This window comes from Lissotriton vulgaris, chromosome 3_1 (assembly GCF_964263255.1).
Source record: "Lissotriton vulgaris chromosome 3_1, aLisVul1.2, whole genome shotgun sequence".
NCBI lineage: Eukaryota > Metazoa > Chordata > Amphibia > Caudata > Salamandridae > Lissotriton > Lissotriton vulgaris.
The window spans coordinates 1567263434-1567277699 of record NC_141689.1 but is presented as its reverse complement, the minus strand read 5'-3'; the positions used below and the strand labels follow the sequence as shown (position 1 = coordinate 1567277699).

Here is a 14266-nt window from a genome sequence, read left to right as displayed (position 1 = left end):
GGGGTCTCTTCCTATCACCCTTCTGCAGGTGGCCCACTCTATGTACTCTATCCAGCTTGATCTTGAGAACTTGGGGGCTCAAGATTTCGGCAAAGAGACCCTCCATAAAGGCTTCTAAGTCCGGCCCTTCTGCGGATTCCTCCAGTTCCCGGACGCGAATGTTCTTCCGACGTGCGCGGTTTTCAAGGTCCTCGGCCTTAAGCTGCGTTTGCTGGAGTTGGTCTTTGAGGGACTGGATGTTGTACCAGCAATCTCCTACCTTTTGCTTGAGATCCTGTTTCTGAGACTCCAGGTCTAGAACTCTGGTCCCCACAGAGTCGACATCCTGCTGAAGAGACGTCGGGCGCTCTGTTAGGTCTGTGCGTAATTGATTGATCGAGGATTTAATGTCCTGACCTAGCTCAGAGCGGAGTTCGGACTTTAAGTCCTTGAACGTGGACAGCAGGTCCGCTTTCGAGAGGGCCATAGTCGACTTGTCCGTGCCCCCCTTTGGCGCTGGCCGATTATCAGTAGTAGCGAAGAAGTCCGACACCTTGCTGGTCCCCTTGTTCGTGCCCTTCTTTGGCGGCATAGGGAGGTCCACTCCAAAGGGACTCAAGGGAGGCCCATGAGAGCGCCGATATTCAATGTCCTGTGCCTCTGTTGGAAGAAGCAATGTTCAAGCCGCTAACGTCTCTGGGACCCCCCCCCCCCCCCCCCCCCCCCTCGTTTAAGTGTTGTCCGGACCGGGGCCCCCCACCCCCCTCTGGCGCTGGAAAGTAGGGGGGGGAAGTAGAGAGCACCAGCCGTCCTGAACGTCGAGATCCAGCAGATCGTGAGGGGTCAGCAGGCAATCACTCAGGCTCCCTCCGTCCCCGCATCTATCTCATGTGGCCAAAATCGTTATTGGGGGCCCCTCTCACCCTCGCCCCGTTACCGGCCTCAGGGTGTATCATCGGACAGGGGCGAGCTTCTAGAGAACTCCAATGCCGCCGGGGACCTCCATGGCCGCCATCTTAGGGTCAGGCGAGGCGCTCCTCCGCCAGTGTAGCACAGGGATCCAAATCGCTGCATAAGGTCCGGGACTCACCCCCAGCTCCTCCGATGCCGCGGAGTCTCCGGCATGCCTCCTTCGCCGTCTCCGATCCATTGGGCGACACTGCTTCGTAGTCCGTCAAGACGGACTAACTGCCACCATGTTGTCCTCGGGGCTCCTGCCGCCCAGACAATCGTCGCGTAGAAAGCAACCAGGCCCCGGGATGCGCCGAAAAAGGCTGTCTGGTACATCGGCCGTCTGGGGCTGCGCCCTGCTGATAACTCCGATCAGGAATACCCGTAAAAAGCAATCGCCGTGTAGCGTGCGGACCGGGAGCCGAAGCAGTTCACGTTTGCTCGGCCATCTTGCCCGACCACACCCTTCTTTCTATATTTAGGTTGGTGTGTATCGATTCTGGTGGTGTTTGGGGCTAACAGTGCTTATGTCCTCCACATTTCCTGGTAGTTAACACCTATGGCAATAAAAAGAGAGGAAATCTGTGTAAGTTACTGAAAACATGCAAATAAAGAGAATGCTGAGCGTTACAAACTCAGTTTCAAACTAGGTAATCCATCATTAGCTGGTTGAGACATTTATGGTTGAGAAAATAAGGTGTGAACCTTTAGTTATGTGGCTCTCTGTATGCCTAATGCACATGGAACTTCTAACTAGGTTTGTACTTGGATCTTTTAGCTTTATCAGAAGTAAGTCTGTTCCATACTTTGCAAATATTATTTTGTCTATTGAACATTTTAGGGTATGCAGGCAAGGTAGAATCACTTTCAACTCTCGAAAAAAGTGCATAGAAACACCTAGTTGATAATTTGTGTCTGAAACTCTGAGAGAAGCAATTGAATCAGTGACACTCTCATTGAGGGCTTACAACCTTACTATAAATTCTTTGGAAGTGGAATCGGTGTTGGGATGGGTGTATTCTTCATGCAAGACTTAGGTTATGTTTGTTAATGAAAACTGTGAGTTTCCAAAAAAGTCGAGCTCAAGAGGTATATGCACCATGTTGCAAATAACCATGCATATTTGTTTGTCTTTTAATTTATGTCCTGGAACTCGTGTTTCCTTAAAGCAGTTCGTAAACAGTATGAAATGCTTGTATTAGTTTGATGAAATGAAACAACTTAATTGACGCTTAGTTTCTATACAAAGTGGTTATCTAGTTTCAAACATTTAATATTTTAATTAATTTAAACTAGATATATGCTTTACATTTGTTCATCGCAGTTAAATAGGAGATATATATATATATATATATATATATATATATATGTTCTATATTGCTGATAAGAGCAAATGTAAAGCTGCTCACATGATACCACTTTTGTATAATTAGAAACTAGAAATCGAGCTTATCTATTACTAAGGTGTAGAATATATTTGCACACGAAGGTAATATCAGATTGAGACTATTAGTTGTAGATCCCTTTACCTTAGAATTTCCCCCCAGGTGTCCGTCTGGATCCGGTTGAATTTTTCTTTCAGCAGTACCCGCTCCATCCCCCCGCATGGCATTAGGTGGAACCGGTCAGCTCCGCGGCCGGGATGACGTTGCGAAACCTACATAGATGCCGCCCATGCCCGCTGATGTCAGTTCTTTCTTTTTTCTGCGCCAGCCTAGCACAGATCCAGAGAGGTACCACTAGCTGCTTTTTGGCTAACTTTTTTCGACTTTTTGTTGTCTTTTTGGAGTCGTAGACTCCTGGTGCGCCGACGAGTCCCCTGCGAAGGACCGGCTTCAAGCCCTGCAGTTCCTGCCATCGAATGATGTCTGTGACAGATCCGCACCTGATGTGCGTCTGGTGTCTGGAGCGCGACCACGACCCAAAGTCGTGCTCTGAGTCCCCGGCCATGAACCCAAAGGCTTTGCAGGAGCTTTCCCGAAAGCTGCTGGAGGCTCAGCGCTCTGCACCGCGTCGCTCCCGTTCTCGTTAGAAGGGAAGGCCTCTAAGCACAAAAAGAGGTCTAAGAAGCACAGGCTTCTCCTTGTCAGACGGCTGACGCAACATGAGATCCTGAGCGTTAGGTGTTTTGCATCTAGCCCACCTGTAGGAACAAATAAATCCATATAATTGAATCCAAATGTATCCATGAGCCACTGTTGCAGGTTCTGCAGTCATAAGTCCACAAAAATCAATATTACAATAACAATGAAAAAGACAGTAGTGCAGTGTACAAAATAGTATCAGTGTGGATTCAATAACAACGAAAAACCAAAGGGGGTGATGGACGGAGCATTGACAATACAAACACTCACCCCCAGTCAACTGATCCGGGTTTAATCCTTCACCGTTCTTTAGCTCACTCCGCCACCCCAGTTCAGACATGGCCATATGCAAATCAGTCTGACCCTGTGCCTCATGGGAACAGTCCAGCCCAAACTGCCAAGCCATGTCTTCCCTGGACAGGAATCAAGCTTCCCAGGACCGGTTTCTGGCATTGCAGCCTTCTTCGGCCGGGCTTGCTTGAATCCAGTGGCAAAGTGAGCAAGGGACTCACGTCTGAGCATACCCTGCCAACTTAGGGCGAACAAAGAAAAACCAAAGGGGGTGATGGACGGAGCGTTGACAATACAAACACTCACCCCCAGTCAACTGATCTGGGTTTAATCCATCACCGTTCTTTAACACCTTCGATGCTGATGACGGCCCCCAGCCGTCATGCATCACGGTGGGCGGGTGCTGATAACGGCTGGGGGCCGTCATGAACCCGCCCACTTTGAAAAACGCCACACAGGCGCAGAATCGTGGCCGCGCACAAGGGGTTAATAACAACTACATGAAAAGGCCCCAGGTTGTGTCCGATCTGCAGGTCTCATCAGGACATATGCCAACTGTCTATAAGCCTGTAGAACAAGTAAACAAGCAGGTTTGTCTTTGAGTCCACTTAAAGTACTTTTGTATTCAAGATAAACTTGCATACTTGACAGTGTACTGTCTTATCATGGGGGTAGTCTTCAATATGCAGTGAGGCTCTGGGATTTAAAATTCTTCCTGTGAGCACGAAACTTCAAAATTCACCATACTTTTATTGCGTTTGATGGCTGACACATGGGAATGTTAATTGGATCTTTCAACAGGTACCAATGCCTTTTCACAATCTTTTGAATGGAATTGTTCAAGGGATTAAAGGTGCTTAAAGGTGCTAATCATAACTTTATGCCTATTTTGGTTGTCTCATTCTGTAATAGTCAGTAGGGATTCTCTTGGGGAATAAAAAAGTTTGCCTCAATGGCCTACATATCTTCTTGGGATAACCTCTCTCTGTCAGTCTCTTGGAAAGACCTTCCACCTCTCTAAAGTAACCATGTCTGTCACTGCAGCAGTGTTGGATCCGTAACAATTGAACTTATGGCATGTTGTCTCTAGCTGCCTGTGTGAAGTCGCTACATCACAGGAGTAGTGAGTTTTTATCAGTGGGTTTGCGGTATAGTGTGGTTCACCTCTCTCATGTGTAATCAGGACCATGATAATTGATCTATTCCTCAATCCAATTAGTTGTGTATTTCAGATCCTCAATCTGGTCATTGAGCCAGATAATTAACTCCTGTGGACCACCTGTGCCACCCTGCCATATCATGAAATTTTCATTTGTGTATCTGTGCCACTAATAGATATTACCTCTATGGTGATTATCAGGACATAGCATTATGTTGGACTCAAAATCAGGTACAAAGTGATTCGCTATGTCCAGTGCAAAACATGCAACCATAGCGATGTCTTTCATTTGCAAATTATACTTTTTTTTTCTAATGCAAAAAAAATGTTTCTTGTCAGCACTATTTCAAATAATTACTCAATAAATTCCACAAGAATATCATTATCATTCCTGTGCAACTCCAACATCCTTCATATAGTTTCCATTGCAGCATCCTGAGGATTGACAGTGTAAAGGCACTCCACTCAGGAATCGAGCAAATACATCTATCCTCACCAGTGAAATGCCTGATTAGGGTAAAGGTGGATAGTCTTACACCAGTAAAGAATTAGAGATAGGAAATGCAATGGGAGAGTGTGTGAGTAAAGCAAAGGCAAGGCTTGGAAGCTGGAAGTCGGACTTAACATGACTTCTTACACAAGCCCTCTTCATGAGTATGTCAGGCTTGAATATGCTCTAAACTAAATAAGATGTTTCTTTGGGCTTTCGCAGATAGTAATTCCATTCTTTTTAAATAGTGATACTAACACATGGGAGATACAATCAGGAGAGAAGATTTGAGGTTCTTTTTTTGCAACAGATGTATTTTTTACAGGTGACAGCTTGTTGTAGATTAGGACCACTCGCCTACAATTTATGTTTTTGTTGTTTCCTGAAACTGTTTGCAGGGAAAGCCTTTTTGATTTCTGTTATCATCTGAAAAGTCTAGCAGGTATATGAATGTAATGGGAATTTGCCTGTTTGTGTCTTGTAGCAATACACACAGCTGCAATGGCAATGCTTGGAGGATCTGGTATAGAGAAGCAGTGCAGAACACCAGACATCATTGCTGATGCAGCCTATTCCATTCTAACCAAGCCAAAGAGCTTCACTGGCAACTTCGTCATTGATGAGCAGCTTCTGAAGGAAGAAGGCGTACGCGATTTTGATGTTTATGCTGTGACACCGGGTAAGAAGAGTCATTCTGTTAAATGCTTGTCTTTCTTTGCTTTGGTAGCATCTGCGGTTGATTAGTCATTGAATCAGATTTCATTTGATTGGTCATACAGATCCTGCAATACCTGAGATCATGCTCAAGGCCTAATGTATTGTTGTAAGTATATCAATTAAGTTACAGACTAAATAAAATGCCATGTCCGTCCATGCGGAGGTTAGTGGGTTTATTCAGCACATAAGGAAGTCGCTTCTTCTCTGGAGAGGATGCTTGAGCTAACTGACATTTGTTAAATGCAAAACATACAAGATTCCACAGTACATCCGCAGGTTCCTACCAGAATGCCACACATTTTCCTTTGTAAAAACACAACATGGAAACAGTACACAAATAAAATATGCAAAGAAAAATATTGATACAACTGAACAAACTTAAACATGGGAAATGGACGGATGAGACGGTGAGGGTCCGGCCGCATGCCCAACCGGGCCTGGACCCGGGTCCGTCGAGGGGCTCATCGCAGGAGCGGGGTGACCAGAGTGTCCGGGGCAAGAGGAACAGGAGATCTAGATCGCGGAAGCGCTCCTCTTCTCGCAGTGGAAAACAGGACGGGGCGCCTACTGACTCTGACCACTCCGGAAAGGATAATTGAGGGACTTCAGGGGGGCGTCTTTGTCTGCGTATGTCACGGGCTCCCGCTGGGAAGAGTTGAATGGCTGTGCCTTGCTGATCGGACAATTGAAGACTAAGTATATAGCCACTGCTGCTTTACATACTTGTGATTGTGTGGGGCTGCGGGTGGGATTCGGGGAGCTTTTATGCAGGGGCTACTTGCCTCCTACACGAGTGGGAATTGGCGGGGGGGGGGGGGGGGGGAGTTCTTTTTGGTTGAGTGGGTAGTTGGGATCCATTGGTATGGTTGGCCTTGGGCGCTCTGTTTTGGGCGCTCTGTTTTGGGTCCGAGGTTGCCCATGCCGTGACAGATACTTCAGAGTTCTATGAGGTATAGGGGTGAGTGGCAGGGGAAAGGGGACAGGGAGTTGAGGGGAATGTTCTGGGGGGGTGTGGGTGGGGGGGTCTGGGGGGGTTGGTGGGGGCTGCACGTGACTTCTAATGCCTTGCTACTGACTGTGCTGTGCGCCTGGGCCTGGTGCTGGGTGCCTTTGTGTTGTGTCCCATTTGGTCATGGCTGATGCATCAACTCCGGGGCCCTCCAGGGCGTCCATGCACATATTGAGTTGGAATGTTAGGGGGATGCTGGATAAAATTAAGAGGGGGGCGATTTTGCGGTGGGGGAAGAGGATAGCAGCAGATGTCTTACTGCTACAAGAGACGCACATGATGGGGACTAAGGTGCTTAGCCTTCAGTGATTTGGTTACCAACAGGTTTTTCATGCTGGGTTTTCCAGGGGCTCCAGGGGAGTCGCCATCTTGGTCCATCGCAGGTTGGCTTACGTTCATGAGCGACAGTGGATAGACCCGCAGGGCCGGTACGTCTTTGTGAAGGGAATGGTGGGTACGGAATCTGTTGTGTTTGGGAGTATTTATGCCCCTCCCCCGTTGCAGTGGTCCCTGGCTGAGAGGTTGTTTGCGGTGTGGGCGGAAATCCTGGAGTCCCTAGCAGTGCTGGGAGGAGATTGGAACGATGTGATGGATGTGCATGTGGACCGTCGGAGACCGCGAGAGACGCTGACTGCTGCTGCCGCCCCTACCTGGCTGAGTGCGATGGTGGAAGGGATGGGCTGGGTGGATGTTTGGCGACACATGCATGCTAAGGCCCGAGAGTATACCTATGTTTCTGCTGTGCATGGTTCCTTCTCGCGACTAGACTATGTTTTTGTGCCCTGTGCATTTCTGAGTAGGGTGCGGGAGGCAGGTATCTTGCCTAGGGGGTTGTCTGACCACTCCCCTGTGGCCGTGGATATTGAACTGCATAGGAAGAGACAACCGTTTCGGTGGAGGATGTCTTTGTGGCACCTTCAGCAAGCTGAATATGTACAGCACATGCGGGTGCGATTGCCCAATACCTGCAGGCAAACCTTGTAGCGGACATAGATGTGACGGTGGTCTGGGAAGCCATGAAGCCCAGATTGAGGGGAATCGACATAGCGTGGTGCGCGGCAGCCCGTCGCCGACGTCGGGAGGCTATAGTTGCAGCTGCGGCGCGTGTGGAAGCTCTGGAGTGGCGGTGTCAGAGAGAGGGGGATGATGTGGCGGTGCGGCTGCTCCTACAGGCGCAACAGTCCTATGCGTCAGTGTTGATAGATGAGGCCCAACAGGCATGGCTGGCCACGCGGAGTAGGATATATCAGTGGGGAGACAAGTCCTGTACTATGCTCCATAGGTTATGTCAAGGTACCCTGCAGCCACTTACGTTGCCAGGACTCACGGATGGGGACGGTGTCACGATAACAGACCCGGTTGAACTGGCAGCTAGTTTTGCCCTATATTATGCGGGGCAATATGCGCCGCAGGATTGCCTTCCGGCTGATGCAGTCGATAAATTTATTGCCGACCTGCCCCCGAAGGCAGTATCCGATGAGACGCGAGCAGCATTGGACCTCCCTCTTACGGCGGAGGAGCTGGGTGATGCGCTGGGGCAGCTCAACACAGGGAAGGCACCCGGGCTGAGCGGCTTCCCGTGTGAATTCTACAAGAAATTCCAACTCCAATTGGGGTCCCACTACAGGACTGCGCTGGAGGCAGCGCGGGAGCTGGGTCGGCTGCCAGCTGACTGGCGCCACGCTGAAGTGGTGGTTTTTCAGAAGCCGGGTAGGCCGCCTGACCGACATGACTCGTATCGCCCTATATCTTTGCTCAACATTGAAGCTAAACTGCTGGCAAAGGCGTTGGCGAATCGTCTTCTCCCCTACGTAGCCGATCTGGTCCGGATCAGGCTGGCTTTATGCCACGCAGGGCAACGCGGCACAACATTAGACGGGCGCAGACGGCTGTGGACGCGATGGGGGCCACTGGGGTGCGGGCAGCCCTACTGTTGGCGGATATCGATAGGGCATTTGATTCTGTGAGTTGGACCTACCTATTTGCGCTCCCGCCCCATCTTAATCTAGGCCCTGTGTTTATTTCGTATCTCAAACTGCCATATACTGACATTACGGCGTCCGTGCGTGTCTCCGGAGCGGTTTCAGAGAGGTTTCCAATCGGTCGGGGGACCCGTCAGGGGTGCCCGCTGTCCCCGTACTTTTTGCGCTGGCCATGGAGCCCCTGGCCTCTTGGGTACGCATCGACGCGCAGCTACGGGGCTTCGTGTGGGATGGGGGACTCACTGACAGGATCGCACTCTATGCGGATGACGTCCTCTTCGTCCTCACGGACTTAAATAGATCGGGCCCCCGAGTATTGGAAACCATGCGCATATTTGGCGAGGTATCGGGCCTCTATCTTAACCCGCGCAAGTCCACCCTATGGGTGCTGGGTGACGGGGCAGGTGCGGGCTCTTGGGCGTCAGCCTTGCAGGTGGCGGCCGTGGGCATGATGTATCTTGGCGTGTTCCTGTCCGAGTCCGCGGCGATCTCATGGGAGCGCAACGTGATCCCGGTATGGGAGAAGGTCCAGACGGACATTAAAAACGTGGTCCCGGATGCCTCCTACTATATATGGTAGGTCTGTGATCTTTAAAATGGTCGCACTTCCGTGCCTCTTATATCGGCTGCAGAATCATCCGCACCGGATCGCACCTCAGTGGTTCCAGCAGGTCAATTCTGTCCTAGGCCGCTTCTTGTGGGCTGGGGGTGCCGCCAGGGTGGCGCTGCGTACATGCTTCCTATCCACATATTGTGGTGGTCTTGCTACGTCGGACGTACTGTCGTATTATCAGGCCTCCCATTTGTTAGTGCTGAATTATTGGTGGTACGGAGATGGAGGAGACCCGGCCTATGCCCTAGAGCGCTCGCTGATGGGGGACAACACGCTGCACACGATCTTATACTCGGCCAGACTACGGAGGCGACTGCCATGTGCCACACAAGTGGTTTTTGCGATTTGGCGACAAGCACTGCGTCGCATGCGCTGGTGGGGTAGATTGACGGCAGAGACCCCGTTGTGGAATAACGGGCAACTCCCCGCACTGGCCTCGCTAGCGGGGTTTGGCGGATGGGATTCTATTGGGATCTCTTCGCTGGGAAATGTTATGACCGGTGTAGCCCTCAAGTCATTCCAGGAGCTTAGGGACGAATTCCATATGCCCAAAACCCAATTTTTCAGATACCTGCAGTTTCGTCACGCGCTCGCGCCTAGTTTAGTAGGTTTGGAGACGCTGCCGGAGTTCAGCCCCATGGAAGCACTTTTTTCATGGGAGACCTCGGGGATAAGAAGGTGTCCCGTATTTACCAAACACTAGTCACTCACTGTTCCTCTTCCCTACTTCCATTAAAGGAAACCTGGGAAAGGGACGTCGGACCCCTGGATGAGGATGATTGGAGGGAGGCCTTGGAGTCCCCGCGAGGGACTGCTATTGCGATACGGCTCAGGTTAGTCCAATTTAAATATTTGCATAGGGCTTACTATACACGGGAGCGGTTGTGGAAAGCGAGCCTGATTGCGTCCCCGGAGTGCCTGCGATGTGGAGCTGAGATGGGTACTCTGCTGCATACTGTATGGTCTTGTGCTGGCCTGACCAGATTCTGGAATGGTGTATGGAGCTGTCTGATGGAGGTACTGGGATGGGATCTTCCCCGTACCCATCGTTTGGGCCTTCTCGATGTGCGGGAGGGCGTGGGAGGGAATGTCTACAAACGTCACTTCTGGTTACTGGGTCTAGTGGTGGCCAAACGGGACTTGGCACGAGCATGGAAGAATGAGCGAGCCCCCCCACTGAACGTATCGAAGGCAGGGCTGGACTATTTTATGGGGTTGGAGCGCCCAGTGTTTGAGGCCAGAGGATGCCCCCGAAAACATTACAAAATTTGGAAAAGGTGGGCCGACTATAGGGGTTTAACTCTGGAGCCTCCAGCAGAACCTGAAGATAGTCCGGATTTGGACGATGGACTTCAGGCCTAAGGAGGCGCATGGTGCCTGGCATGATACAGTTATTGGAGGATCACTGTGATCACGTGCACTGGGTTAGGGAGGGATAAGGGGTGGATAGAGGGGTTGTTGGGTGGCTGTGGGAGGTGGGGGGGGGAATAGGGGGGTAGTTCCTTTTTTATTGATTGGGTTTGTAAGATATTAATACATGTGTTGATATTTGGCAGCGATCTCCTGACTGTGGAGAGCTGTGGATATGCCTTTACCTGATCAATCAATAAAAATTTGTTGTGAAAAAAAAAAAACTTAAACATGGGATGATAAATTGCTCAGCTACAAATACTCTAAAAATGTGAAAACAAAATACGTAATGTATTACATATTGGAGCATAAAATACTTATCCTAACATAGAATAGCTACTTTCCTCCAGAGAAAGGTATATTCAGCAATACAAAATAAGACTGCACATAAACTGGTCCAGAGCAAAGAAATGCATTCACAATTAACACGGTCACTCACTTGTATTTAATACATATGATAATCTTTGCTACAAGTGGGTGCCTGTCTCATGCGTTTAGTTGAAACTTGTTTTTCATCCATATCTTTGAGTGACAATCGATCAGTATCTTTTTGCTCTTTTGACCACAAACAGGTTGGTAACCTAACCACCTTACTCTTACTACACACGTTGCAATCCGATAACTCAACCACCTGTTCACCATTCTAATTATCTTCAAAGGATCTGAAAACTTACATTTCCCAAACTTAACATATTTCCCTTTCTTCACAGACACCCAATGACCCACTTGTAAAGCTGGTAATGACTCGCTACATTCTTCATTGGGACCCAAGATAGATCTTCCCGGGAACCTTCTGTTAACTTCACTATTAACACTACCATCATACACCTTGCTTTTTACATCCAACATCAACATTTGTTTTAGCTAACACGTTGCTTCCTACCTCTCATCTTTTCAAAATAGGGGTATATCCCCAACATTCTTTGGTGTGTAGCGGTAGCTCCATTGTAATTCCTTAATCTTTTTATAGCTATCTTTACTATTAGCAATGGCAAGTTGAAATCCTTCTTTTAACGTGTATCCATTGCTCCACAGTATCATTGCTCTGTGGATAACATACAGATATGCGTATATGTTCAATCCTGTTACTAGATCAAAACAATTTCATTTCTCCTGATGTGGAAACACGTAATATTTTATATTAGCATAAGCAACAGTCATTTTGGCTGTGGCTTCCATTTCATTTCCTTCGTCCTCTGCAGTTTGTCTTTTTACCTTGCTTGTGTCATCTATTTTAGTTGACCTATTTTGACATAGCTCGGCAATGTACATGCTGGGGGGTTTGTAGCTGCCGGTGCACCTGGTCTTAGAGGCTATCTATTGATTGTTTACTGCTGCCATAAGCATTCCTGCTCCCCCTCCCTATTTGCTGACCAAGTGGTCATCCATCTGCCCTTGTTTGCTGATAGATATTCCTGTGTTTAAACTTGCTCTTTCCATTTCTGTCCATATGCTTATATTGCAACAAAACTGTATATAAGGACAATGGTTTGTGAGTTCAAGGTATCTCCTCCCACAATACTTGAGTGTTGTGTGGACATGGTCCCACTTATGAGTGATTAATAAACTTGTTGTTTTACTTCAGCTCCTGTGTCAATCTCTCTTTTGTTAGTCTTTGGACCCGTGGACAAGAGGTTGGCCGTGCACCATTGTGCTCACTTTTGGGAACATTCCCACGCTGATGTTAATTGTACACCATTCTCTGTCACCACTCTTTTAGTAAAACCTCTTTGAAATGCTTCCTTCATAAAATGAATCACATTATCTGACGTTACTTTTTTAACAATTTCACCTCTGGCCGTTGTGACACTTGATCAGTTAACACAATACACAACACTTGGCTATTAGATACACACCTTGGACAAGCTATATCTAGCGATTTCCTCTCCCACACTCTACTCTACTTCTCCCACCCTGTATTTAGTCATTGAATGCTTGTGCTAGACAGTAGTTTTTAGGTCTCGCCTAGGCAGCGCATGCGCTGTCTCTTCGAGACATGCTGAATCTTCTCTGTGGGCTTCGACCACGCCCACCTTTTTTCAATCGTTCTTTTGTGTGCCGTTTGGAAAACCTAGCTTTTAAGTGGTGATTTGGTTACATTTGTCCTGCCATTTGTTGTTTTTTTTCCCTCCCATGGGCACTGGCCCTATTCATGTGGTGGTACTCTTCTGGGCATTTAATTTTATTTCTGCACACTATTTTTTTCGTTTGAATCTTCTTGGGCTAAGCTGATGTCGTATGTTTACAAACACACACAGTCTTTCATTGTTTCCTGCGATATCGAATGTCTGACACGTTCAGAGTGTGCCTTTTCTTTGCACCATACCCCTCCAGGCTTGTTTAACCTGTTTGGGCTGGTTTTGGATTGCCGTTGTTTTAATTGTTTCCTGGTGTTCGTCGCCTTTGCTGCTCCCAGCTGCTCTTCTGTTCGGTGAGTGTTCAGCTTCCAGTTCACTTAATCTCCCTGTGCCGCCACCGCCGCTGCCGCCGTCTCCATGATAAAAGACAGCATGGGTTCTACAGCCCCAAGTGCACGCTCTGTGATCTACAACATGCAAGATACAAAATGCAAAGCCTCAGAATCACAGGCTCAGATGCACAATACAAAGCAAGCTTCACCAATTGTACAGGACATCAGGTACTGTGTGAGCATGTTACCTGAACCAAATATGTCCAAAATATTTTTTTATTGGAAATAATTTCCACACATACTTCTGAAATGGGGAAACACATCTGGTTTTGCTAGTGCGTGTTTCTATAGCAAACACATCCCCATTCTTCCCGGTTTATATTTCTGGGAGGGTTTGATATCAAATTCAATGTGTTACTTTTTCACAAAACGTACATATTTTTTACAATGGTAAACATTGATTTTCCAGGATCTAGCACATGCGATGTACTTATCTTATTAGTAACAGTGTTTTCATTCAATCATTCAACCTTTGTGTAGACAGTGTGTAAATTCCGAGCTTTAATACGACAGAAGGAATGGTTTTGGTCATAGAATTCGCCTGCACACCGTTTGTCCCTACTATTCTTCAGAACAATGCTCACTCTTATGGGGTAACCGCAAAACCCAAATCTTTACATCCAAGTTCACAATTTCGAGGAGCACTATATATATATATATATATATATATATATATATAGATATATAGATATATAGATATATAGATATATAGATATATAGATATATAGATATATAGATATATTTATATATATATTGCAACACGTTCAACTATAGAGTCGAAAAAATGGCAAGCACACTGAAATCCGATTTAAGTAAATTTAATGCAAACCCCCCCTTCACCCCTGACAGACGCGTTTCACTATTCCAGCTTCGTCATATATATATATACTTTGCTCATTTCACCAGTAGTTCATAGTTAATCAAAAGTACATCACACATTTTGCTTGTATAGTATTAATATTCAAGCACAGTGACAGCAAGTGTCTTACTCTTCACCTAGTTAAATGACAGCAGGAAAAACAAGTACTAGTTACATAATACTCCAAATGTCGGATTGTTTATCATCTTTATTTTTTTCAAAACTTATTCTATTACAAAAAAGACAAGTGCA

The 14266-nt window shown here is 47.4% G+C and overlaps 1 protein-coding gene across 1 annotated transcript in view; it reads left to right on the top strand.

The window, feature by feature from the left end:
* HSDL2 (hydroxysteroid dehydrogenase like 2) overlaps positions 1 to 14266 on the top strand; it is a 206577-nt gene that overhangs the window by 110472 nt on the left and 81839 nt on the right. Inside the window, exon 7 of the mRNA XM_086962057.1 lies at positions 5439 to 5633. Within this exon, the coding sequence (XP_086818183.1) occupies positions 5439 to 5633 (195 nt within the window). The remainder of the gene's footprint in view (positions 1 to 5438; positions 5634 to 14266) is intronic.